The following is a 23,605-nucleotide window of genomic DNA, read 5'->3' as shown; positions in this document are numbered from 1 at the left end:
AGGTTACAAAATTAATTTGAACTTTTAACTTTTTACTGTTAATTATAATAACTAGTTATGTAAAGGGGTTTAAATACTTTTATAGTTTAATATTCTTTTGTGGAACTTCTTGTTCTTGCCTGATTTCGTAGGGTCCAGAGTTGTCTTTAAATGTCTTTGGTCGAACCTACAGTCCAAAACCCAAATATATTGATTGGATAATCAAGCGAATAGAAGTTATGATAACATAACAAAATAATCCTTAGTTTACTTTCCTCACGATCTTGCCTCTTAACTGACCTTTATATACAAATCGTACACTGTGAGGCTGTGTGAGGGGAATGCAGGAAGCTGCAGAAATGCCCCACCCAATAACGAGCCCTTTAGTAGGACACCAAGCCCCAACGTGCTGCCCTTGATCTAATGAAATTACAATTCTGACCTAATTTTACTGCATTTAACTATTTAAATGTGAAGGAAAGATGCAAAACACCAATCATTATATTTCTTAACAAAAGCTCTGTAAATGTAAAAAAATTTTTTAAATGGGACCAGAGTTACAGTGGATATTTTCACGATGTTTCATACTCATTTTCTCTCAGCATTATTGTTCAAACACATTGACTCACCCATACTTGACATGACCCGAGGCAACATATTTCTGTGACATGCCCAAACTAACCAAGGAATGTGTGATATTGCATTTGTTATTTCCTTACTCATTGTGGACTCAAGTGAGTCACACAGAGGTGTGCCAATGTGAAAATGTTAGAGGCTTAAACGTAGAGTAGAGAGTTCTCCACTTTCAGCTTTTTTTTCATAGCATCATCTCCACCCAATGTCCACTTGCTTCCTTTATCTTCAGCAGCAGGGGCAGTCTGATAATGGCCATGTTTCATTGAATAATAGAGGTTCTACGTGTTTCTGGACCCCGAATGTGTCAGTTGGGGAGTTTTTGTTCATATCACATAATCTTCAGTTACAAATGAACCTCAACATTAGACAAACAGAAAATACAATACAGCAAGTTCCCAGCACCCTAAACTCAGTGTTGTGCTTTCTGTGGGTCATTCTTCAGAGTAATTGAAGAGTATTCAGATAACTTCGGATTAAATGCAATAAAAAAAGTAAACGAGTCTTTATGTTTACATGTTGATACTCATTTCAGGGATCATCAAGACAATACTTTGTGGACGTAGTAATAAAGCATGTGATAAAACGATGAACTCCCCCAAAACAGCCCACAAGACTGAAGGGAACGTAAAATATGAATGTTAAAATTAAGCTGTGATACACAACAGATCAGCAGAAAGTAAATTGTTTTGGGCGGAAACGGAAGGAGTAACATTAGCCTTGGCTAACGTTAGCTTAGGAGCGAGTGCCATTATTTGCAACATTCATCCAGCTATTAGTAAAGCTAACTTGACTTTAAAATGCTAGACTTATATTAATACATACAATATTGCAGCAAAAGTTAGCATAAAAACAATCAATAAAACAATTGACAGCCTTCTTGTGAATAATGGACATTTCTTAGAACAACTACTTCACTGGATTACATTCATTGATGCAGTTTGGGTGAATCCGTTGGCACGTTGAGCTCGTTTTGATGTACTTTAGGCCTGCGCACTTTGATTGGCTTCATTGCAGCTCCTGAGGATGTTTTACACTACTTGTTGTCACATGCCGAGAGGCGCGAACTGACCTCGCGTATCGCTGTCCAGGGTGTTGGGTTTCCCTGCACACTGTCATGCGTGGCGTGTGTAGGGGGGGGGGGGGGGAAACGGGAAAGAAAAACACAACACATGACATTTTTTGAAAAGCTGTGTTCATCCGTCTGCTGGTGTAAACACGGGCTGTGTGTGCGGGTGTTATAAATGTTCAGGAGACATGGCAGAGGTTAGGAAGTAGATGCAAATATGCACAGTTTGTTTGCCCTCCGCTGACCTTTGACCTTACCTTCTGCCCTTTAACATGTACGTTTTAAATGACTACGGCAAAGAGTCCAAAAAAAAAAGTGTCCGGTCGATTAAGGATGAAATCGATTAGAATGTTTATGCCACTGGCTGATTCTCTGGTGTAATTACTCAAGGTGTGGTAACGGATTTCGCTGATTTCACAAATTCATCGACAAAAATTTTGACGATCCATTTGTCATTTTCATTCATTCAAAAGCAAAGAAAGATTTACTTGCTCCTTAAATTTAAATACTCCCTGTTGTCTTTGTTTTCTATCATAGAGGATTAAATAAATACAGTGTTTGTTTTTGAACAAAACAAGAAATTTAAAGACCCAATTAGTTTGGGGGATTTGGAATTTCCACCCTTTGCTCACATTCTATACAACCAATTGTGTGTATATAGAATATATAGATATTTTAATCTGTGTATATTTATATAAATATATATATATATATACTGTAGATATGATGCATACATTTCTTGTTTGAATTGTAATTGATGCCATGATAAAGAGGGTCTACATGAGTGCAGACCTGCAGAGCCAGCCGTGTAACACGCACACAGTCAGTACATTGTGGCTTGTCCTCCCTCCTCAGTGAGCCCACGGGGCCAGCTGCAGCCCGCTGCCCGCCAGCCCGTGCCAGCTTGGTGCCCCATCAGGGCCATGCTTGGTTTACGACCGGGTATGTGCGGGCGTGTGTGTGTGTGTGTGTGTGTGTGTGTGTCTGTGTGTTTAAAGGGGGACGGAAGGCTTAGCCTAAAAATCCTTTCCCCCCGCAGCTGCTTCCACTATCAGATGGTACCAGAGACCCACATCAACAGATGCACAGAGCAGCGACACGGAACAGGAGCGCCAACAGCAACTTGCCCACCCGGTCAGCGCGCCAGAGCCTGCGGGTGTACGAGAGAGACTCGACGACCTTCTCCGCTTCGAGAAGCGACAAATGACACGGCCACCTCCTCTACGTGGAGGCGCTCGTGTATCGTGAGGTGCCCTCACGGCTGTGAGGAGCCACTTTGGGAATCTGGTGTCCATTTACGGATGCAGTCTGGGATCAGTGGGGGGGGGGTGCGGGGGGGGGGGGGGGGAGTGTTACTGATCTCGCAGGCAACTTGGCATCACGCACCTTGTATCGAGCTACGGTAATAAATAAGGTGTTGTTTGCAGGAGGGATTCAAACAAACACATTTGGATATCCAAGAATTCCATGTTCCTCCAAGGCATCAAATGATGCTTAGACAACACACACACAGAATCCACAGTCACGTTCATATATGGGTGGAGCAGTACCAGGTCCGTTCTTCTCCCTCCGTGTGACTCAACCACTTCCACAAAGCGGTGTAAGTCGATCTGGCCTATCCGACAAGGGAAGGCCCCGTGGGAGCCAGGAGGAGGGAAAGTGTCCCACCACCACCACCACGGTCAGCGTCATAACGTTACTCATGAAACATTCACAGCTCCACGCGGCCAGGAGGATCACGCCGGGCTCCAATTGGCAGAGGCACGATCGCCCCACAACAGGAGATGAGGTCCTGAGGTGTGGCGCAGGAGAGACATGGCGGGCAAGGTTATTTAAATGGATCGATCCACGCCGTCCTCAGCCCACACAGTCGAGGGCGACTGCGAGGACCGGAGTCAAGAAAAGACCGTTGTTCTTCCCCAAGTGGCAACAGTTTTGATGCATGAATATATTTAACTGAGGTATTATAGCTAATGTAAAATAAATAGCAGTTTCTAATCTTACTGCCTCCAGCAGTATGGAGATGAATGCAGGTTGCACCATATTTATATTTTACTGGGTTTCCACCACACATTTTTCATTTTGCGTTAAGGCCTAAAAGTTCAACTTTGGTCTCCTCACACCTCAGCTGTGGATCTTTGCAGCTCCACCAGAGTCACGATGGGCATTTCGGTGGCTTCTGCGATTCTTTTCCCCTTTGTGCGGCTCGTCAGTTTGGGTGGACGGCCTTCTCTTGGTAGGTTTGCAGTTGGGCCAGATTCTTTCAATGCCTTTAAAAAGGTGGATTTTATTGATTTTTCTAGCTGCTTGGTTTTCATAAGGCTCTTTGATCAGTAATGGTCTCTAACAACCTCTGAGGGCCTTCACTGAATTCACCATCAGAGCTGTTAGGGGGCCTTCACAGGAAAGGGGGTGAACACATGTGCACTCGCTTTCCAGATTTTGATTTGTGAATCATTTTGAAATCCATGTAAAGCTTTCCCCTTTATCTGAGCCAAAGAGATGCGTGAGAGCAGTGAAAGTGAATCCGAGTCGAGTTGTCAAGGGTCCTTTGTGAATTTAACTTTCCTCTCAAGGTCGACCCGCTTCGGTATATGGACGTGAGCAGCATTCCCAACGTTGCGTACTTCAAACCAAATATTGCAAACGTGATCAACATGTGTCAAAACTGCTTTAATAAATAACTGGGATGATGATGATTTAGAACAATGAAACATCCACTAAAATAATAGAAACCTTTCTATAAAATTAACTCATGTCCCTTGAAGAATAAAATGTATACAATATGCATATTCAGCTTTTAACACCAGCAGTGATGCATCTTTAATTCTTTATTTTGCTGTGTCCCATTTACAGAAAATACGATGCCGGTTTGAGACAATGACATGTGAAAAAAATAGCTAATTTTGAACTGAGTTGGTATCTTCAAAAAAAAAAAAGAAAAAAAAGAAAAAAAAAGAAAAAGGTAGCAAAGACATTTGCAGATATTGTTCCCTTCATTAAAGCCTTTAAACCAAACATAAAGCCTATGAATGTCAACATTTGACCTAATGTCGTCCATATGACCCCTAAGAGTCATGGTGGACTTTTTTTTTTTTTTTTTTTTTCGAAGCCTCCAATAAAGTGTTTTATTCCAGCAATCTCCATGATAGCAAAGTGAGACAAGGAGAGCGGTTTACTCCGGCGAATAAAACACGCCACTATACACCACACAGTTTAAAGAGTTACTTTCCTCGATAGCAAAAACAAACCAAGCACATAAAAGATGACCATTGACGATTACAAATAATGCAATACTCATTACATAAAGGCACCTGAAACAAAGGGTTTTGTGATGGGTTTAGAATACGGTTGGAGAACCTTTTAGGGCTATACTTTGAAACTCTGTCTACCAAAATCTATAGCGTAATCTAATTTTTAACCAAATCCTGAATAAACAAGCAAAATGAGTATGATGAGGGATACAGTCTGGATCTAATGGGTGTTGAAGTGGATGGCGGCTCTGCTTCCAAACGGCGGATCAGGAGCAAGTTGCATTTTATGGCAAACCCCCTGCTGTCGTCACAATGGCCGCTTGAATAGGCCTACTGTGACATCACTGATGGAGGCGTGGCCTTAAGGGAGACAGTGATACTAAAAGGGCCGCAGCAGCCAATTATCTGACCAATCTTTTACCCTTTCAACATGAGCATGTTAAAAATCAGTTTTGCAATCAAACTGAAATTCTAAGATCAGATGAATCATTAATTCATCCTCCTAATATTAATAAAGGTTTTCTCTATTGAAAGACATTTTGTGCAAAGGAATTGGGATTAATTTGTATCCGAAGCCGTGATTCCTGCCGTCAAACTACTTTTGATCATGATCAGTAGGTTAATATTTCCAGGCAGATGGACGGCTGGAACCGGGTTCAGTAATGCCAGACCTTCTATAGCCAGGAGAATAGGTTTTATCATTAACATTGTTAATGAAAGTGGAAATCCTTTGCCAGCTCTTTCGTGGTAGGGGGATAGCGCTAAAGTTGAGAAGCTCCACTGATTTGCCTAACAAGTACTGCAGAAGGTCACAACTAATTAATCCTCATGATCAACCATTTACAAACCCTTCACAAATGCCTTCATGTGTGGTACCTTATTGTAAAGGTTCTTAACTTTGGAACTCTGGATATGAATGTTATAAAACGTGCCCATTTTGACAGGCATAAATAAAAGGAATGGCGTTGTAAAAAATAAAATAAAAAAAAATATTCACGATAACAATAATAATAATAATAATAACAATAATAATAAAATGTGTGACTTGTCTTTAAGTTACTTATTTCAAATATACACAGCGACTCCTTTAGTATTTACACATATGTACAGAGCATTCATTTCTGTTTTGATCAAATACCTTGAATGGCGTTGCTGTGAAATTGAACTCTTTAGATGTACACTTCCCTTTGAGATTTTGGAACAAAGAGGTCAAACTGGGCAGCGCGACTTGGAGCCTCCAAGCGGCCCTTAGAAAGGCACTTGCTACCAACTCAAATACTGCAAAAAAAATCTCAGACAGAGATGGGTAAAAAAAAAAAAAAAAAAAAAAATGGAAGGCCACATAGTAGGCACTGGGGTTTCTGTCCCCTCTCCCCGCCAGGCCAAGTGTTTTGGTAAGGCTGGCGCATGACGGCCACAGGTGGATGGGGCGAAGCTGGGAAAAAAAAGACAAAGGGAGGGCTTCCTCTGTTGCTGTGGCTGCAACAGTAGTCCATGCCCCTCAAAACCCCCCCACCCCACACTACCCCCCCTTTAGACATTGAACAGGAGCCCACTGACAAATTTAACAAAATCCTAAACATCTGTAAACAAAAAAAAATCTTTATACAGGTTTTTTTTTTTTTTCCCCCCTCCTACTTTTTCTGATTCATCGTTTCTTAAATGGTACAAGTACATTTAACAAAAATTGCAGGGAGCTTCCATAGCCTCTTGAATGTTTTCTTACATTTCAGCCCCTTCTGTACATTAAAGAAAAATAAGTGAACACTGAAGCAAAAAAAAAAACAAAGGATGTTCACTGGGCTCCAGCCTCCTGAATACAAAAGCTTTTCAGGGCGACTGTGACAAAAACATGAAAACAAAGCAAAGAACGGCTTCTTAAAACACAAAGCCACTTACTCTTCCCAAAAAGTAGTCCAAAAATAAGAATAGTTGCTTCTTCGCAGCGTCTCTCGCCGTGTCACCCCCTCATACACAATGGTCTCGGAGGCCATTTTTCCAGCGGTTGTCTTTGGGGCTGTAGCCTGGGGTCCGGTGGGGGGCTTTGAGGGGCGAACTGGAGCTGTGCATGGTACAGATCACGCCCCCGCTGGACTGCACCGCCGCCTTGGAGTACTTATAAACCTGCTGCTTTCCCGCCTCGGCTCCGCCGCACTCGTCCTCGAGCTCAAGCTCGCCTTCCGTCTCCTCCTCCTCCTCCTCCTCGTCCTCCTCGTCACACGTCCGATAGGAGGGGCCCATGAGCTTCTTGCGCTCCTGCTCGGCGTCCCTGTTGCTTTCTTTGAGCAGCTGCTGCTGCTGCTGCTGCTGACGTCCCACCACGAGCCTAAGCGGCTGCCACTGGTTGTTCACGTTGTCGTCGGCGGCCGGCCGGGAGTCCCTCTCGCGCTCTTTTCTCCGCTTGCGCGTCCACCAAACACAGACGATGATGCAGAAGAGGCAGAGCAAACAGAACACCACGCAGAGCAGAGGCACCTGGTAATCTACTGACACCCGGACAGAAGACAGAGGAGAACAAGGCAATGGGAATCAGTGGAGGTAGTGAGGACGCTAAGGGTGGGGAAAAAAGCCCCGGTGTGAGACACCCGTGTTGATCATCACTCACCTACGGAGGGGGGCATGACCTGTGTTTCCACTTTGACCTCGATGACTGCCAACATCACGGTACTGTTGTGTCGCTTGGACAAGGTGCCGACGATGGCGCTGGCCGCCTGCTGGATCAGACTGTGGTCCGGTAGGTCCTCCGGCTGGAAAGACTGATAAAAGGCAAAGTTGGACACAGCGGCTGGGTACTGCTATCAAGTCGTTTCACAAGATATGGAATATTTGTACACATACAACACAATGAAAGGGGGGGAGGGGGGGGGGAACATTGACAAGAGTTCAAGGGAAACTGAGAGGGATCAAAAATGTTGTAGCCGGAGGAGCGTAGCACAAACTATGCTTTTAGTCTGACGCAAGAATATGGTGTGTCTGTGTGTGTGTGTGTGTGTGTGTGCGCGCGCGCGAGTGCGAGGCTAAGAACAAGACAATGTCGACCGTTCACTTACAATAGCCACTTCTACAGCATCCTGGTTGGAATGAGAGAGGGCACACAAAAGCAGAAGGGCGTGGTCTTTAGCCAAGCTTCGGGTGTCCGGAAGATACCTCAGCTCATAGCAGATGTTCTGCACTGTTGTTCCCTGAACACACACACACACACACACACACACACACAGATCAGGAACAATACAAAAAAAAAACACAGCCTGAAAATGTGTTTGCCACTTCTTATGAAAGGGGAGCTCACTGGTGGAACTTTGTTTCTGTTGAAGACAAGTGTTACGCGGCCACAGCTGTTGTCCAAATGCCCGGTGTTCGGCTGGCACTTGGTGCTTGCTTGTGGAGAGGAGGGTCCGGCCACGGAACAAACCCCCCACTGTTGGCAAGGGGGGGAGAAACACGTCAGGTAGCGGTGCTCCAGACACTCTTGTCCAGCCGGGCAGGTCTGCGGCGTCGGGTCCGGGCCTGAAGACTGAAGCATGCAGGGACGGCGGCCACACAGCACCTGGCACAGAGACACGGTTTATTTGGACATGTGTTTATTGTGCATTTTCCTCACTATGGCAACCAGAAAATGAGAGATACCATCCGATTGACAGCCTTCTTTTTTAAGAAGGTTACCTTGGTGCAGTCCGCTTTGCCATTGATGCAATGGCAGCTGTTGCACTCTTCCTCCCACTGGCTGCCGTGGGGGAACTGCAGCCCAGCGTGGTGGCACGTCCTCCCAAAACCTATAACTACGGGGCGGACACAGGCGCGTTATAGCTCTCTAGCCACCTGGGATGGAGTCAATGGTGAGCAAGACTTAAAAGAGAACGAAGATGTGCTTACATTGTTGGCATCGGGCTCCTGTTCTGCCGAGCGGACAGACGCAGCGAAAGCCGTAGATCTCGTCCACGCAGGTGGCACCGTAGGCACAAGGTGACGACTGGCACTCGTTGATGTCTGCGGAGAGAAGTTGGATTCAAGCCGCGTTCAGCTGACAAGCCTTTTAGTTGCATCACCACACTTCAATTTGTACCACGTCTTTGCAAAAGGTGTTCATGAATGGATACGAATGTGTAACTCTCTAACCAACATTTTGTGTGAGAGGATTGCATTTTCCTCGTATTTCCAATGCTGTCAATCATCTCATGACCCCTCAGGTTCACCTTGTGGTCCCTCGAGTGAAATAGCAGCCCAGTCAAAATCAAAAAGTTTGGGCTAAATTAATCAGAGAGCCAATAATTGGGCCAAAACCGAGCATTGGATGGTTTTAAAATCACCACCATTTATTAAATTGTGCACAGGTTTGTCCACCGACCCCTCACTAATCCGCGCGGTTCTTTTGAACGACACATATCGATTGTTCCTTCCCAGCAATGTTAGCGAGAGCCCGGCCATTGTCATCCAGATTCCACATGAACACCGTCTGGATGAGAATTCTCAAAAAACAAGCCTGACAGAAAAGGTGAACTCTATCCGGCCGAGACAAAAGGAGCAGAAGAAGAAGAATTTCAGGGTCACTGGGTAATTTGTCCTCTCTGTGTGTGTGTGTGTGTGTGTGTGTGAGTATGAAGGAGGGACGACCTCTGACCTCCGAGGCCTTAAAAAAAGGACCAAGAAAAAGGGAGAGGGCGGCGTACCGGTCTTTAGGTGTCAATGTGTCCATCACCTCCTTGTCACCCTTTTCCCCCTCCTTGCTCCACCCACCCATCCTCTCAATCACACTCTGCTTCTCTGGCAAAATAAAAATCAGGAAAAGTGACAAGTGCACCACTCACTGATTCGGCAGTCTGGTCCGGCGAATCCCGGCGCGCACTCGCACCGAAACCAGTTGACTCCATCCACACAGATGCCGCCATTGTAACTGAGGAGAGCAAAGAAATAAACGATTAGAGGAGACTGCAAGGAGCCACATCCTTTCCAGCTGCAGCAAAGCACATCGTTTTTGTGCGTGTGTGCTGGTGGGAGGAGAAAGAGGAGGATGGGGGGGGGGCAGGGGGGGTCACAAGGCTCAATTCAACTCATCAATACAAGCCTCCACCTTTCAGATGCTAATTGCCGTGTCCAGTCCCTCCCCTGGTCTCCTCTCATCATGCCTCTCCTTCCATCTCTTCTCAAAGCCCATGTCCCCTCCCTCAGGTCGCACGGGAAGAATGGACACCAACACCCCCCCTCTGCATTCACCATGGAGTAGAGGTGGGTCTCCTTCACTCCCCTCCCCCCCTCAGAAAACCTCTCTCCATCTCTCCCTGTCCTATTCAACATCTGCCGCCCCCCCCCCTCCTCCTCCTTTGAGGCTTGCTTTAAGGAAAACTTCTCCTGATTTTAGTGGCCCTTCACCCCTCCAGCCTGCAAGGTCTGTGTGAAGCGTGGAGATGAGGGAGACAGGAATAAAGGGGGAGGGGGGGGGGGGGGGAGGTTTGGCTACGGCACACGCGTGAATGAGGCAGAGAGCGGCACATACCATGGATGAGGGTTGCAGTCGTTTATATCTGAAGAAAAGAAGGACAGAAAAAATAGACCTTCAGTCACATGGTGCAGGCTTCAACCAATTACCTTTGTACTTGTTTTGTGATATTCAAAGCACTTTTACTACACATATTGTAGACCAAGATAAATTCAACGCACAGCAACCCAATAAACGGTTATAACGGATAAATGTTCCATCACATAAATTCACAGTGGGCATGAAAAGGAATATTAACTACAAGTCAATTACAGGCAAGGCTTCATAGAGGGACTAACTTTGGCCACAGGTGGGGCCTTCCCAGCCCTCTTTGCAGGTGCAGGTGAAGGTGTCTCCTCCTCCCACACAGGTTCCACCGTTGGAACAAGGGCCTGAGGCACATGTGCTGTTCCTGGCTGTGGGGAGAGAGAAAGAAGCCTTGGTCAGTGAAAATAGTGCAAACAATATGCTTAGGCAATGCATTTTTGTGTTTGGGCAATAACACATGAAACAAACCCTCAAATTGATCAAGGCGTCCTGAATTCTGCACAAATTCTGGAGTGTCTGTGTAAACACCTTTTGTATTATTCGGACTGCAGGTCAAAATGAGCCTTGTCCCAGACATCCGTCGCTTGGCATGTATTTAAACCCGTCCACCCTGATGGCCTCACCTGTGTTGCAGGCGTTCCCTCCCCAGCCGGGTGGGCAGGCACAGCGGAAGGCGTCCCCGTGGTCGTAGCAGGTGCCTCCGTTGCTGCAGGTGGTCTCGTCACACTGACTCTCGCCTGGACAGGAAGACACACACACACCGAGGTCACAAGGGATCTTTGTAGGACTCAGCAGAAAGGGATCATTCTTATGAGCCAACACACAAAGAACTGGGAGGCTACGCACACACACACACACACACACACACACATTAACACTGAGTCGGCGTAACTCACGGGAATGGCAGGTCTTGCCCTTCCAGCCGTCGGCACACTCGCAGTGGAAGTCGTTCACCAGGTCGACGCAGCGGCCGGCGTTCTTACACGGGTTGTGTCGGCACTCGTTGACATCTGGAGGAAAAAGGTTCACGCCGCTCAGATCTTTGCTGTTATTTAAAACAGCAACGTCAGATCGAGACCGAGTGGGCCGAAGCTGCACCACAGACGGGCGCGTTTTATAAAGTAAACGGGATCCGGGTTTCAGAAGGACTCACTGAGGTCGCAGAGTTGACCCTCCCAGCCATCAGGACAGAAGCACTGGAAGGAGTTGACGCCATCAATGCAGGTCCCTCCGTTCCCACAGAGGTTGTCGGTGCAGTCGTTAATATCTGAAAAAAGTCACGGGGAGGGGGGAGGATTAACACTCATACTGCACTAACATTTTGTTTAAATCCTCCCTTTTGACCATGTTTTTAAGTACATAAGCACTTAATGAATGTTTGAAAAGGCTATGACACCATTATGCATTTTGTGTCACTATTAAGTGATTTGACCAAAATTTTTTCATACCGTGTTTGTGTAAAAGTTTTACATTTTAAATGGTTCTCCACATGTGATTAACGCGTAGAAATATCAATGGCATTATAACCTTCCATCTTACAACAATAAAAGGCGTTACGTAGCATCCATATTTAAACGTGCAGAGGAGGTTAATAAAACAGAGTCTCCACGTACTCTCGTGACAGTAGATGCCACTGAAACCCAGATCGCACACGCAGGTGAAGTTGCCCTCCGGCTGGCTGATGCAGCGTCCCCGCGGACCACAGACGTTGGAGGAGATGTGCCGCACTCCAGCGCTGTCGTTGGTCGCCACGGCAATAGTGCAGCTGTCAATCACTGCAAGTTAAAAAGGATTTTCAAAGAGGTAAAAAAAAAAAAAATGATAACGGTAATAATTCACGACTTGTCGAGTCTTCCACGTAGTGGGTCCGATTGCAGACGACTTGGGTCACCTTGACACGGGGCGGTTTGGCAGCTCTCCTTGAGCCGCTCACACGTCTTCCCCTGGAAGCCTTCGGGACACGCGCAGTAGAAGTCCTCGTCCATGCTGTAGCACTCGGCCTCGTTCTCACAAGGGTTTGGATCACAAGCGTCTGAGGGGGTCCAGCCATTGATCTGAGCAAATAAATGGCAAATGACGAAAGATATGCATTTACAATAGTCCGTATATACAGGGGAATGACGGGTTATTTTGGTTTGATAGACCTGAACTTCATTGTTGCGACACACAGGCAAAGTTAGTGAGCAGCTGGTGAACGTTTCTAAACCACTGAAGAGCCATGTTTCCATCAGGAGTGGTTCCGATTCAAATTGAACCCAAACAAAAGCAATTAGTACTTTTATGTTTAAATAGACATGTTCGCCACAGCGACTCTATGAGGTGATGTTTTGTTACAAAGCAGGATATGAAATATCAACACAATTAACCAAAAAAAAAAAAAAACCTATTGCTTAATCGGATTACTCTATTTGTGGGTGTGCATGACAGTGTGTAGCTGGACATATTTCACTTTGAACCTCAATCATTTTTCAGCTCACTACTATGTACACACAAGCTAAACCTCAACATGTGGTTATATGATGACTGTTAAAAAAACATTTTCTCCGTAAAAAAAAAAGAAATAGTTTCAATTCACTTTAAATTTAACAACTTTCCTTTACAAATGAGCCTTAAAAATTCTCTCCGTTTCTCCAGTGACTTTTTCCATTGCTTGTTAAAATCAAGTAAAGTTACAAGTGAATTAGCAACAGCGAGCTGATCACGTCTTAGCTCGGCTCAACCTACCGCTGCTGTCCAGAGAACAAATGGGAAGGTAAGTGGACGACCGAGTAAGCCTCGGGGGAGGTTTCCTAAGCTCATCAAGGGCATCCACGCTTTTGGGTTTTCACATCTGCGTCGCGTTTAATCTCGCAAGATTATTTCGGAGACACGAGCCCCCCACCCCCCCCCCTCCCCTCGCAGGAGGAGGAAGGAAGGAAAGGAAAGCGAGACACTGAGCAGGCCAGAGGAGGACGGCCCATTATCCCAAAGGCAAATGTTGACGCTGGTCCGACCTCCCGCAGGTAAATCATCCGTCATACCACCGTGACGGAGGCCGCGGTGACATATTTTTTTTTTTTTGCCGCTTTAAAAACACGCCGCAACAGCGGACGGAGTGAAAACCAGCCAGTTTCTGTAAACAGAAGCCCGCTGTGCGTAAACTCCGGGTCGAAACCTTTCGCCATGTAAGGCGCTGGGAGAAGTTGGGCCACAGGGTGGGTTAAGTCAGCGGTCCCACCGTTTATTTTACCCAGGCGTCGGGGGCCAGATACATGTTTTTCTTTTACGCGTGTCCGTGTGTGGTCAGGGGCGCGTGTCTGAGGGCAAGGGCCTCAACAAATCTTCAGCCCATTAAGTCAACTGTCTGGACTGTTTCAGTGCAGCAGACAGGTCGGGAATTTGTTTGGATGGGCGCATCATCAGCGCGCTGGAAGATCTGTTGCTGGACTTTTACAGAGCTTGAATGCAAGGGTTGCAAGGTTGTGAATAAAAAAAAGTTTTTTTTAAAAAGGAATCCCGGTTTATTTAATCTGTATCAATACTGGTGGTCAACTCGGAGCAGAGAGGTCAGTGGATCCGTGGTGAGGTACAAGACCGGAAGATGTCGGAATGTTTCTTTTTAACTCAAATGTCTAGAGATATGCTTGTATTTCAATCTATGCACAGCAGACATACGTTTACATTTTTGTGCTGGTTCTAAGACGCATTACTTAAAACAAACTTTGAAAGAAATGAGTACTTTTTGGTTTGACTCTAAAAAAAAAACTGAGAAACAAAGGACTAAATCCATGTATAAGTAATATTAAATGATTAAGAGCAAATGTGGCTTTTTTTTCTCCCCAGAATTTCCATTTGGATTCAATTTGTTCTTCTCCCTTCTGAAGACATCATGTTGGATGCAAACGCAAGAAAAGACCATTTCCTAATCAATCCAAGTCAGGGAAATATGCTGCAGAGCAGTGGCACTACTGGGCAGGGATCTACACGAGGCCTCTGTAGTAGGCAGGCAGAAATCCAGCGTCCCCTCATTCAGAGAGGCTCATATTTATAGAAGAGAGGCTAAAAACAGGATTGGCTCCTGACCAGCAATGTCCTCCATTCAGGACCCGAGAGATGCAGTGGAGTGTCGGTTTCCTCACTGCTAACCTACATTAGCCTCAAACACAGAACTCAAATATAAAAAGGCTGCAGCAAGGACAGAAGGAGTTTGCAATGAAAAGCAGGTCTTTGGTTATTTGGCTCGGAACATATTAAACAACTTCTTTGACCAATGAGCGTTTGCACAGCATCAAGGCTCCTTTGTGTACATTTTAAAAACCAAATGATTATGGAAGTATTACAACTCTTGTCACCAAGTCATTTGCCATCATGGCTTCAATTGGGTAGTTTCATTGTGAAGTTTATTGGTTGCTGGGAAACATTATGGCACCCATTAAGGCAGTATCAGGACCCTCATCTCAACTGCTCGAGCAGGGTTGTTTTTATTTATTTTTTCGCATTTAACTTCATGTCACACCATTTTCTTCATATCTGTCATTGTTGTTTCATAATCTGACAACAGGAACATTGACAAAAAAAAAAAAAAAAAAAAAGGTGTGCAGCACCATTATCAAGGTCAAGTAGTTCCTTCAGTCAACGCTGTAGATTATGCCTAACCCCAGCCAAAGCTTTTTGGTTATTTGGGGCAGTCTAAAAAAAAAAAAAAACATTCTAAAACATGCATGATCCATTCCACTCACCTCACACAGCTGTCCAGCAAACTGCGGCGGGCATTGACACACAAAGCCATCCAGCACCGCGTGGCACTGGCCGCCATTCTGGCAAGGTCTGCCGTCACACTTGTTCCTCCGGATTTCACAGCGAGAGCCCACAAAGCCCGGAGGACACTGGCAGTGGTGACCCCTCTGGTCCTCCTAAAGAAGACACCAACGGAGGGTGGGGTTAGCGCAAGGCGACTCGGCAAAAGGTGGAATTCTATGATCCGAAATAAAAAAATAAAAACATTCATACCTTGCACGTCGCTCCATTCTGGCACTGACCGTGGCAGCCGCTGGTGTCTGAAGAAGAAGACATAAATGTTTGTGTTTTATCAAACATTATGAAGAACATAAAACACGTTTCACCTTATCCCAACCAGGTAGGATCCACAATGTGGGATGTGCACAGATTACGTTAAAGTTTGGAAAAATCAATAAGTAGTGAAGCTAGCGGAGTGCCAGGTGAACCTTGCATAGATTGGAAGTGGGCATGCAGTGGATCCCGGCCATGCAAGTTCAGTCTCAATGAGCGTTCGATTTGCCAGGACAAAAAGGGGAGCGGGTTATCACATGTGGGAAAGCAAGTGGTGCTAAACTACACCGATGTAGCGAGTCCAGGAAGTGAGAAAACAGCGGAAATTTAGAGGTGACTTTCAAACGAGGGAGGAAATACTGACTGATGTCACAGTTCTGTCCGGACCATCCATGAAAACAGTCGCAGTGATATCCGCCAATCAAATTTTTGCAAGAATTAGCGTTCACACAGGGCTTTCCTGCACACTCATTTGCATCTGTAAAAAGGGCAGGAAGTAAAAAGAGACCATCAATCGAAAAAACCACCACCAAGGAGCAGATAAAGAGACAGCAACCAGAAACCCAACTCGGTCTTTATGGCACTGCAGTATTCACAAATATAAATAGATCAATGGACTAACTGGTGAACACATTTCCAAAGGTTTGTATATGCATAGCTTCTAGGAACCCCGATAAAATTTGGTTTATACATTTTATAAATAAATCTATTAGTCCAAAAACCCAAATAAGAAAATACACACAGGGAGCACATGTACACATTTTAGAAGCTGGAAGATTATTTTGCCTTTGAGACAAATTATGGGGCGTCTGGGGTCCTTAAAGTGTTACAAGGCAGTCCTGCTGTGTTCTCACACACACACACACACACACCTGTCTTCTCTCTGAAACCCTAAACCCCCCCCCCCCCCACACACGCACGCACACACACCAGGTAAGGCAGGAGGCCGATGGCTGCTTGTAAGCCGAGATCAGAGCTGGTAAAATGACACTGAACCCTTGGGATCTTTTTCCTACCGTCAGCCCCACGCACACCCCAACTTTGTTTACCCGCCGCAATCCACTTCCTGGATTCACGCCAGTCACGTCCGCTTGTTGGGACGGGGAGCAAAAAAAAAAAAAAAAAAAAGGACGAATGCCCCCCCCCCCCCTGCCAGTGGCAAATAAACAGCCGGATATAGACCCACTAGTAGCTCATAATGTCATTGAGGAAAAAAAAAAAAAAAAAAAATTGCAGGGCAGCTGCCAGCCCATCCAGGATATTGATAGCTTGTACTCCTGCAATGGAACTCATGTTGCTCGCTGCCAATTTGAATCCAAAAACATATCCGAGCACGACGCCTGTGCCTCGGAGGTTGTTTCATTTGGTTAAGCAAACGGAACGGAACAAGAAAGAAATGCCTGCAAAAACACATCTTCTCTTGAGAATATGCGAAAGGAGTGTTTTAAGCCTCCCGAAGACTCAAAGTAGGCCAACCCCCCCCCCCTCAAACAGCCTCTGGTGGAATAAAATGTACGTTCCGTGTGTGTGTATATCTCACCTATCTGGCAGGTCTTTCCCTCCCACTGTGGAGGGCACAGACACTCAAAGCCGTCCTCCAGGTCGATACACGTCCCCCCCCCGGCACACGGACTGGAGGCACACTCGTCCAGATCTGAGAAGAAACGACACAGATCTCTCGATCGCGTTTTTTTTTTTTTTTCTCGTTCCTCGCTACATGCAACATTTGTTAATGAGTTGGACGTTTAGGCTTCATCCGGACGACGGGGGAAGGGTGTGAGAAAAAAAAAAGTGGATCTCCAAGTTTACTAAAGGGGATGGATGGAAAGACGTGGCTGAGGGAAAGCATTGAAGCAGAGGAGGTGACATGAAAGGAGTGCAGCGGCTCACTGTCGGCGCAGGTCGGCCCCGCCCATCCCGGCGGACACCGGCACTCGAACCCGGTGGGAACCTCGTGACATCTGCCTCCGTTGGCGCAAGGGTCGGAAACACAGGCGTGATCAGCTGGTGGAGGGAGGGAGGGAGGTGTGTTTAAAAAGGAGAAAAAAAGAAAAAAAAAAACGATTCTTTGTTCTTACAAAAAAAAAAAGAAAAATCACCTTATAAATTAGTCTTCAAGTAAGCAATGTTCTTTAATCAAGCAGCACCCAAGTGCTCCACCCCCCCCCCCCCCCCCAGCATGTAGGGTTGCATGTACGTGTACATTACATGTTAGTAACGGCATCAAATGGTTTTAAGAAGACAATGTCACTCCCTGCTGTAGCTCAACAGCACTAGTTCCTGAGGGAGGCCTTTCCCAGGTGGTCCGGCGGGTCGGCCCTTACCGATCTGACAGGTCTTGCCGGAGTACCCTGGAGGGCAGGCGCAGTGGAACTCGTCCGGTTCCGTGTTCATGCAGGTCCCTCCGTTGACACAAGGGTGGTGGCGACCGCAGTAGTTCAGATCTAAAGGTGTGGGAGAGGGGGGGGGACAGAAAGAAAATTGGTGATTTCACACATTTAAGAGCAAAGTTCCTCCATCCTTCATGAATGATCTGTTTAAAAAAAAATTAAAAAGGGGTCCATCATTAATAAGAGCCGGGTATCTTATCCTCATAACTTGAGCACGACCCACAGCGTGTGGAGACGGCTCGTTTCCAACAAGCAGCAGCGTTAGAGACCTCACAGCGGTGAGAGCATCTCGTGTGGGGAAAGAAAAAAACCTTCCCATACCTTTATCGCACAGCAGGCCCCCCCAGTTCCTCTCGCAGTTGCACTGCCACTTGCTGTTGCAGGTCCCGTGGACGCAGCCCGGGTAGAGCACGCATTCGTCGCAGAACTGGCCCTGCCAGCCGTAGTTACACCTGTCAAACACACACACACACACACACACATAAATCATTTACCCTCATCTGGTCCCGCTCTCAGAGGCTTCCCTGCTAGACATTTATCTGCAACGGCTCTTCACAAGAACAAAAAACAAGCCAAAAAACAGTGTGCGTTTTTTATATTCTGGGAAAAAGAAGCAACTTTTAGGAAAAAGGTTTCTTTTGAATAAGCATTAAATGAGTCGTCACAGCTTTTAAAGTTCTTTATCAATGTAAAAACGAAACACAACAGACTAGTTCGTTATCCTATGTAAATGTCCACAGAAAAAAAAAGAAAAAAAACATCTGGACACGATGTATAAAAGAGTTTAAAAAAAAAAAGAAAAAAAAAAGATAACTCATCTGGGGGGGGAACAGAGAGCGTCCTTGACGACAGTGGCAACACACCTCACACGGCATCTGCCCTCAACCTCCCTCACGGCCTCCTGACCTTAGTTAAGGGCAACATTCTGAGGCGGGAGGGGTTAAGAATACTGGTACGGCCCGGGGCTTCGAGAGGGCTACGACGCGGCAGGTTCGGAGTGGCTGGGGCAACTGTGTGTGCGTGTGTGTGTGCGTGTGTGTAGCGCCTGCAGCTTCATGACAGCGCTCGGCTATTCCAAGGCTGCCGGCGGGCCAGCTGTCTTGACAATTGAGCGCTATTTGGGAGCCTCCTGCAGACGGCACCGCTGTCCACCAGGGAGCCGAAGTCCTCCTGGGACCTCTCGGCCCGCGGGCCGCCGTCAGCAGGTTCGGAGCGTCGACAACGGACGCTCGCCGATTGGCTTTTTTTTTTGGTGCCGATCAAAAAGAGGAAGGCGTTCCCGTGGGCCTCGTTCTTGGCCACGCTCGTGTCCCCGTGACTCACCGAGGCCTGAGTGGCGTGGGCGCGATGCTTCCGCCGCTCGGTTGGATTTCCAACGTCTTGGCAACTCTGACACGTCCAAGTTTGCAGAGCGCTTGGAACGTGGTGTAAAAAAAAAAAAAAAATGGGACAGATACGTCCGAACAGGCCTAGCGTGTGCTCATGAAAAGCCTCCGTGCAGCAGCAGCAGCAGCAGCGTGACCGCAGGCGCGTTCCAGCTTTTGTGTTTCTTAAAAGCCTTCGACAAACCCCATAAAAAGATGATGAAATGAGGGCAGTGAAAGGAGGATTTAGAACCAGCTTTCTGTGACCCGAGGCGTCATTAAATTCATGCCGCTGCAGGAAGATTCTTTACTGCCTTTTCTTCTCGTCGTCTCACTTTTCCTGTTGACTGGAACTTGAAATGTTGGGCGGGGGGGGGGGGGGGGGGGGGGGGGGGGGGGGAAACAAACCGTGGCCTTCAGGCAGCCTTTTCTGCTGAAACGGAACGAGGTCCGCGAAAAAATGTGAAGGTTCCCAAAACTGGTAGTCATCTTCTCCCCCCCCCCCCCCCCCCCCCCCTCGGTGTTCCCCGGCGCCGAGCCAAACCCGGCATTCCTGATCATGGGAGTCGAGTGGCTCTTTGGATCTGGCAGGTGTGGGGGGGGGGGGGGGGGGGGTTTACAAATGACGAAGGGACGCAGCGCATCCTGGAAACGTGGACCTGACGGGGGGGGGGGGCCCTTCCACGTCACCCAAACGTCACTTCCACTGGGGAAATGGACTCAGCGACCGCGGGTTGTTTAGTTTCCTTTACCCCCCACCCGCCGCTCAAGGAGGACTGCAATGCGGATGCGGAGGGGATATGACAATTCCCACCACGTTTACCAGTGGTCAAATTCACAATCACCGACTTCCTTGCTTGCTTCCGCCAGAGAAGCGGAGGAGATGCTTGGTATTCTGTGGAGGATTTCAGGTGGCTAAAAATAACAAAAAAAGGCAGGTATTTCCCTTTCCTTCTGAGCAGAGGAGGAGATGCCCACGAGGGAAGAAAAAGGTCAAACACAAAAAAAACAACAGACCAAAGGAACAAATTTTTTTTTTTACAAAACGGTATAATATATATGACCAATCTAGCACAACGTATTAGACAGAGAAGCTGATCTTACTTGCACTCCCCTGGGACAGAGCAGTTGCCATGTAACAGGTTGCAGCCTTGCTTGCAGATCGCTGCGAAAAACCAAGAAGACGGAGAGAAATCATTTTAAAAAAAAAGGTTACCACTTAAATTCCATCGGGAGACATGAACAATTACGTGGAAACCCATTCAAAAAAAAAAAAAAAAACACAAAAGGGGGCAGAGGGGGGGGGGGGGGGGAGATGAGAATGGAGTCGAGGATCTAGAAAGGAGGGAGGAGGAGAAGCTCATTTGTTTGCCATCTTTCTAACGAGGGCAACGAGACGTGATAATTCATGGAAGGGAGGGTGGGGGTGGGGGGGGGGGGGGGGGATAGACAACTTTATAGCCTTCGTGTAAAACACAACCCCCTCTTAAACACAACACAGCCCCTTTCGTTTCATCACCCCTGTCAGATTTATTGGGGGTCCACCCCCCCCCCCACATCTCTGACACCACCCACAGGCACGACTCCGACGAGCATAAGCAGGCAGCACACTCTGCATTTCCAGCATGCTTTCTTAAAATGGCACATGGTAGGATGTATTTTAATGGATGTTTCCAATGGTTTGATTTAGGTATTTAACACAACTTTTTCCTCTAAAATGCCCAATTTCAAAATCATTAATATAGCCAAAAAGTCGTAAAAAGGCTGATTAAATCCCCAAACTGTAGTAGCCCAGCATACGCCGCGTCTTCCATCATTCAATTGTTTAATTTTCCATCTCTAAAAAGCGGGATTGTTGTCACCTTTCCGGCAGTCGGCGCCCATCCAGCCGTCCAGGCACACGCGGGCGCCCGACGCCTCGCAGCGATAGTGGCCAAAGTAGTCGTCGCGGGGGACGCACAGCTTGTTGCACTTGTTGCTGTAGTAGTTGTCGTCGCAGCGGACTCGGATGCGGTAGACGAGGCCGGCCACCGGCCCGTCGTGCTGGATGGTCTGCCATTGGTCGCCGGGGTTGATCATGCCAGTGTGGACGCCGCGCTCGATCAGCAGCTCGTCCGCAACTGCAACGAAATCAGCCCGAGTGAGTATAAAACATTTAAAATTCTCCACAAAAGACGTACATAACAGTAAGGGGGGGGGGGGGAATCCGAGACCATGCGTTTCCCTCCCACTACCTTCAGTATAACTTGTACAATACAATCTGATAGCCCCTCATCAATTAAAGGGGATGTGTAGATGACTAGAGCAAACTAAAAGGATACCTTTTAGTTTAGTCCCGATCCAAACTGTGCCTCATATCTACTTATTCAAACAACTTATTTCTGCTCGGGATTAAATTGACTAAATATAAGTGAGCATCTTGGCTCAGAATAGTTCTATCAGAGAACAGAAAAGAGTCCTCGCAGCTGCGTTTTTCCTGCATCTTCCCACAGAATGTTGAAAAACAGTAAAACCGAAGCAAAAGCGAGTTATTTGAAACGCCGACATTGGGAAAACAACGGGGCATCTGCTTAGTTGTGACGCGGCGTCAAAGCGGCGCATTCCTATTCGAGGAGATGCTTTGACATCGCGTCGGGTGGAAAGTACCCACTGAATTTTAAGCACGCAATTGACATTCATTGTCTGCAAATTGATCCATTTTCTGCCGGTGGCGCACGTCAGCCGTGTCTCTGAGCCGCGTTGGATGTGCACCGTCATGTCGAGAGGATGCTACCATTTAGCCTGCAGCACGCCAACGCTCACACTGAACCCAGTTCGCCTCGGAGAGACAAAGCCATCTTTATCGCGGTGAAATCGAAGCTTGCAAACAATCTCTGGGAAAATTAAAAAAAGGGAGGGGGGGGGGGGGGGGGGGGTCTGCTGAGACTTCCTCTTTCTCCCCTGCTTTGGGCTGCAATGCACCAGACACATTTTGAAGAGAGAAAGCAGGGACACACACACACACACACGCCATCCTCTGCAGGGGGACTGACACAATGTCAGACAGAATTAGGCAACAATAACAGAAATAACCCCCGGTAGTTGCCAGATGGAGAACAATGGGCTCTGGGCCCAAACCGGGCGCTGCTGCGTCGGTGTCTAAACACTGAGGCCGGGCCATGCAGTCCACTCCGCTTCCTGCTCGATAAACACAAGGAAAACAGCCGGCTGCCTTTCCTGAGAACACGAGGGGGGGGGGGGGGGAGGAAGAGGAAGAGGGGGCGCACGGGGAGGACGTGACGCCGGAGAGAGGAATCTCACTGACGGACCCACTCACTGGTAGCGAGACACAACGGGCTGGTGCTGACTCAGGCGGCGCCCCCCCCCAGCCAAAAAAAAATATATATATATATATATATAGTTTCAATGTCTTACTATTCCCACACCTCATCACAATTAGTTTATGGTTAATAAGATGTCTACTTGGGATGACAATGGCACAAAAACAGTAACTGGCCATGCCAACAAAATGCAGGTGGGACAAGTGGTGGAGATGGTGCTACCAGCAAGATTCAAATTAAACACTGGTCTGTGCATGTTGATGTACGACACACAGTACAGTGCAGGGAACAGCGATGGCAAAAAAAAAAAAACCTACAGCCTTCGTCTCAAAGCATTTCAGCTTTTCAATAAAAAGCAACAAAAGCTAAATAATTGCCTTCTAAGTGTTCCCCGAGCGCTCGCCGACGTAGTCATGCCATTAAAACAGCACTGAGACTTAGGTTAGTCATCTTATTTTTTTTTTATGTCTAAAGAAGGAACATAACACGGGGAAGAGAAATAAAAACAAATAGGCCGACAGTGCGGCGTCTCATTGGAGTTCTGCAAAGCGAGACGCGCGTCTTCACCCTTGCCAAGCGGGAGTTTGCATCTCCGTGTCATCGGCTCCCATGGAAACGGACGTGCAGCCGGTTGCTGTGTCAACCCGTAGTCTGGCGTCCGTCCGACTCAGCCTCCCCGACCGACTGCTGCTGCTCACTAATCAACATCGAACGCGGTTCGAGGGTCAAAACCGAAACCGGTGTGGAGAGGCCCCGGGCGGATTTACAATTACCTCCATATATTCAGGTTGAAAACGTCACGCTACAACGGGATCGGCCGCTCTGAGGCAGGTGAAGGAAAAACGTGACAGAAAATGAATTAACCCAAACCAATTTGTTTGGTGGACGTCTTTGGACCAAGTGCTGACGCGTGAGCTGTGGAAAACCAGCGTCCATGTCTACAAATGACAGATTTGTGGAGACGTGACAGGCCCACCTGCCAGACAAAGCTTTCCACAGACCTTTTCAATCTACGAGCAGACCCCC

The 23,605-nt window shown here is 47.1% G+C and overlaps 1 protein-coding gene across 1 annotated transcript in view; it reads right to left on the bottom strand.

The window, feature by feature from the left end:
- Nucleotides 1-6,467: 6,467 nt before the first annotated feature.
- The window catches only part of jag2b (jagged canonical Notch ligand 2b), a 30,342-nt gene continuing 13,204 nt past the window's right edge, over nucleotides 6,468-23,605 (bottom strand). Inside the window, 23 exon segments of the mRNA XM_037449394.2 lie at nucleotides 6,468-7,421; nucleotides 7,541-7,691; nucleotides 7,986-8,117; nucleotides 8,225-8,482; nucleotides 8,599-8,714; nucleotides 8,809-8,922; nucleotides 9,741-9,826; nucleotides 10,427-10,454; nucleotides 10,708-10,824; nucleotides 11,080-11,193; nucleotides 11,353-11,466; nucleotides 11,610-11,723; nucleotides 12,070-12,231; nucleotides 12,348-12,510; nucleotides 15,175-15,348; nucleotides 15,446-15,492; nucleotides 15,870-15,983; nucleotides 17,046-17,159; nucleotides 17,396-17,509; nucleotides 17,830-17,949; nucleotides 18,217-18,347; nucleotides 20,364-20,424; nucleotides 21,122-21,379. Coding sequence (XP_037305291.2) covers nucleotides 6,904-7,421; nucleotides 7,541-7,691; nucleotides 7,986-8,117; nucleotides 8,225-8,482; nucleotides 8,599-8,714; nucleotides 8,809-8,922; nucleotides 9,741-9,826; nucleotides 10,427-10,454; nucleotides 10,708-10,824; nucleotides 11,080-11,193; nucleotides 11,353-11,466; nucleotides 11,610-11,723; nucleotides 12,070-12,231; nucleotides 12,348-12,510; nucleotides 15,175-15,348; nucleotides 15,446-15,492; nucleotides 15,870-15,983; nucleotides 17,046-17,159; nucleotides 17,396-17,509; nucleotides 17,830-17,949; nucleotides 18,217-18,347; nucleotides 20,364-20,424; nucleotides 21,122-21,379 — 3,320 coding nt within the window. The 3' untranslated portion in view covers nucleotides 6,468-6,903.

Source organism: Pungitius pungitius, chromosome 20 (genome assembly GCF_949316345.1).
Source record: "Pungitius pungitius chromosome 20, fPunPun2.1, whole genome shotgun sequence".
Taxonomy (NCBI): Eukaryota; Metazoa; Chordata; class Actinopteri; order Perciformes; family Gasterosteidae; genus Pungitius; species Pungitius pungitius.
Note: the sequence above shows the minus strand (reverse complement) of the source record. Positions and strands in the feature narration are given on the sequence as shown.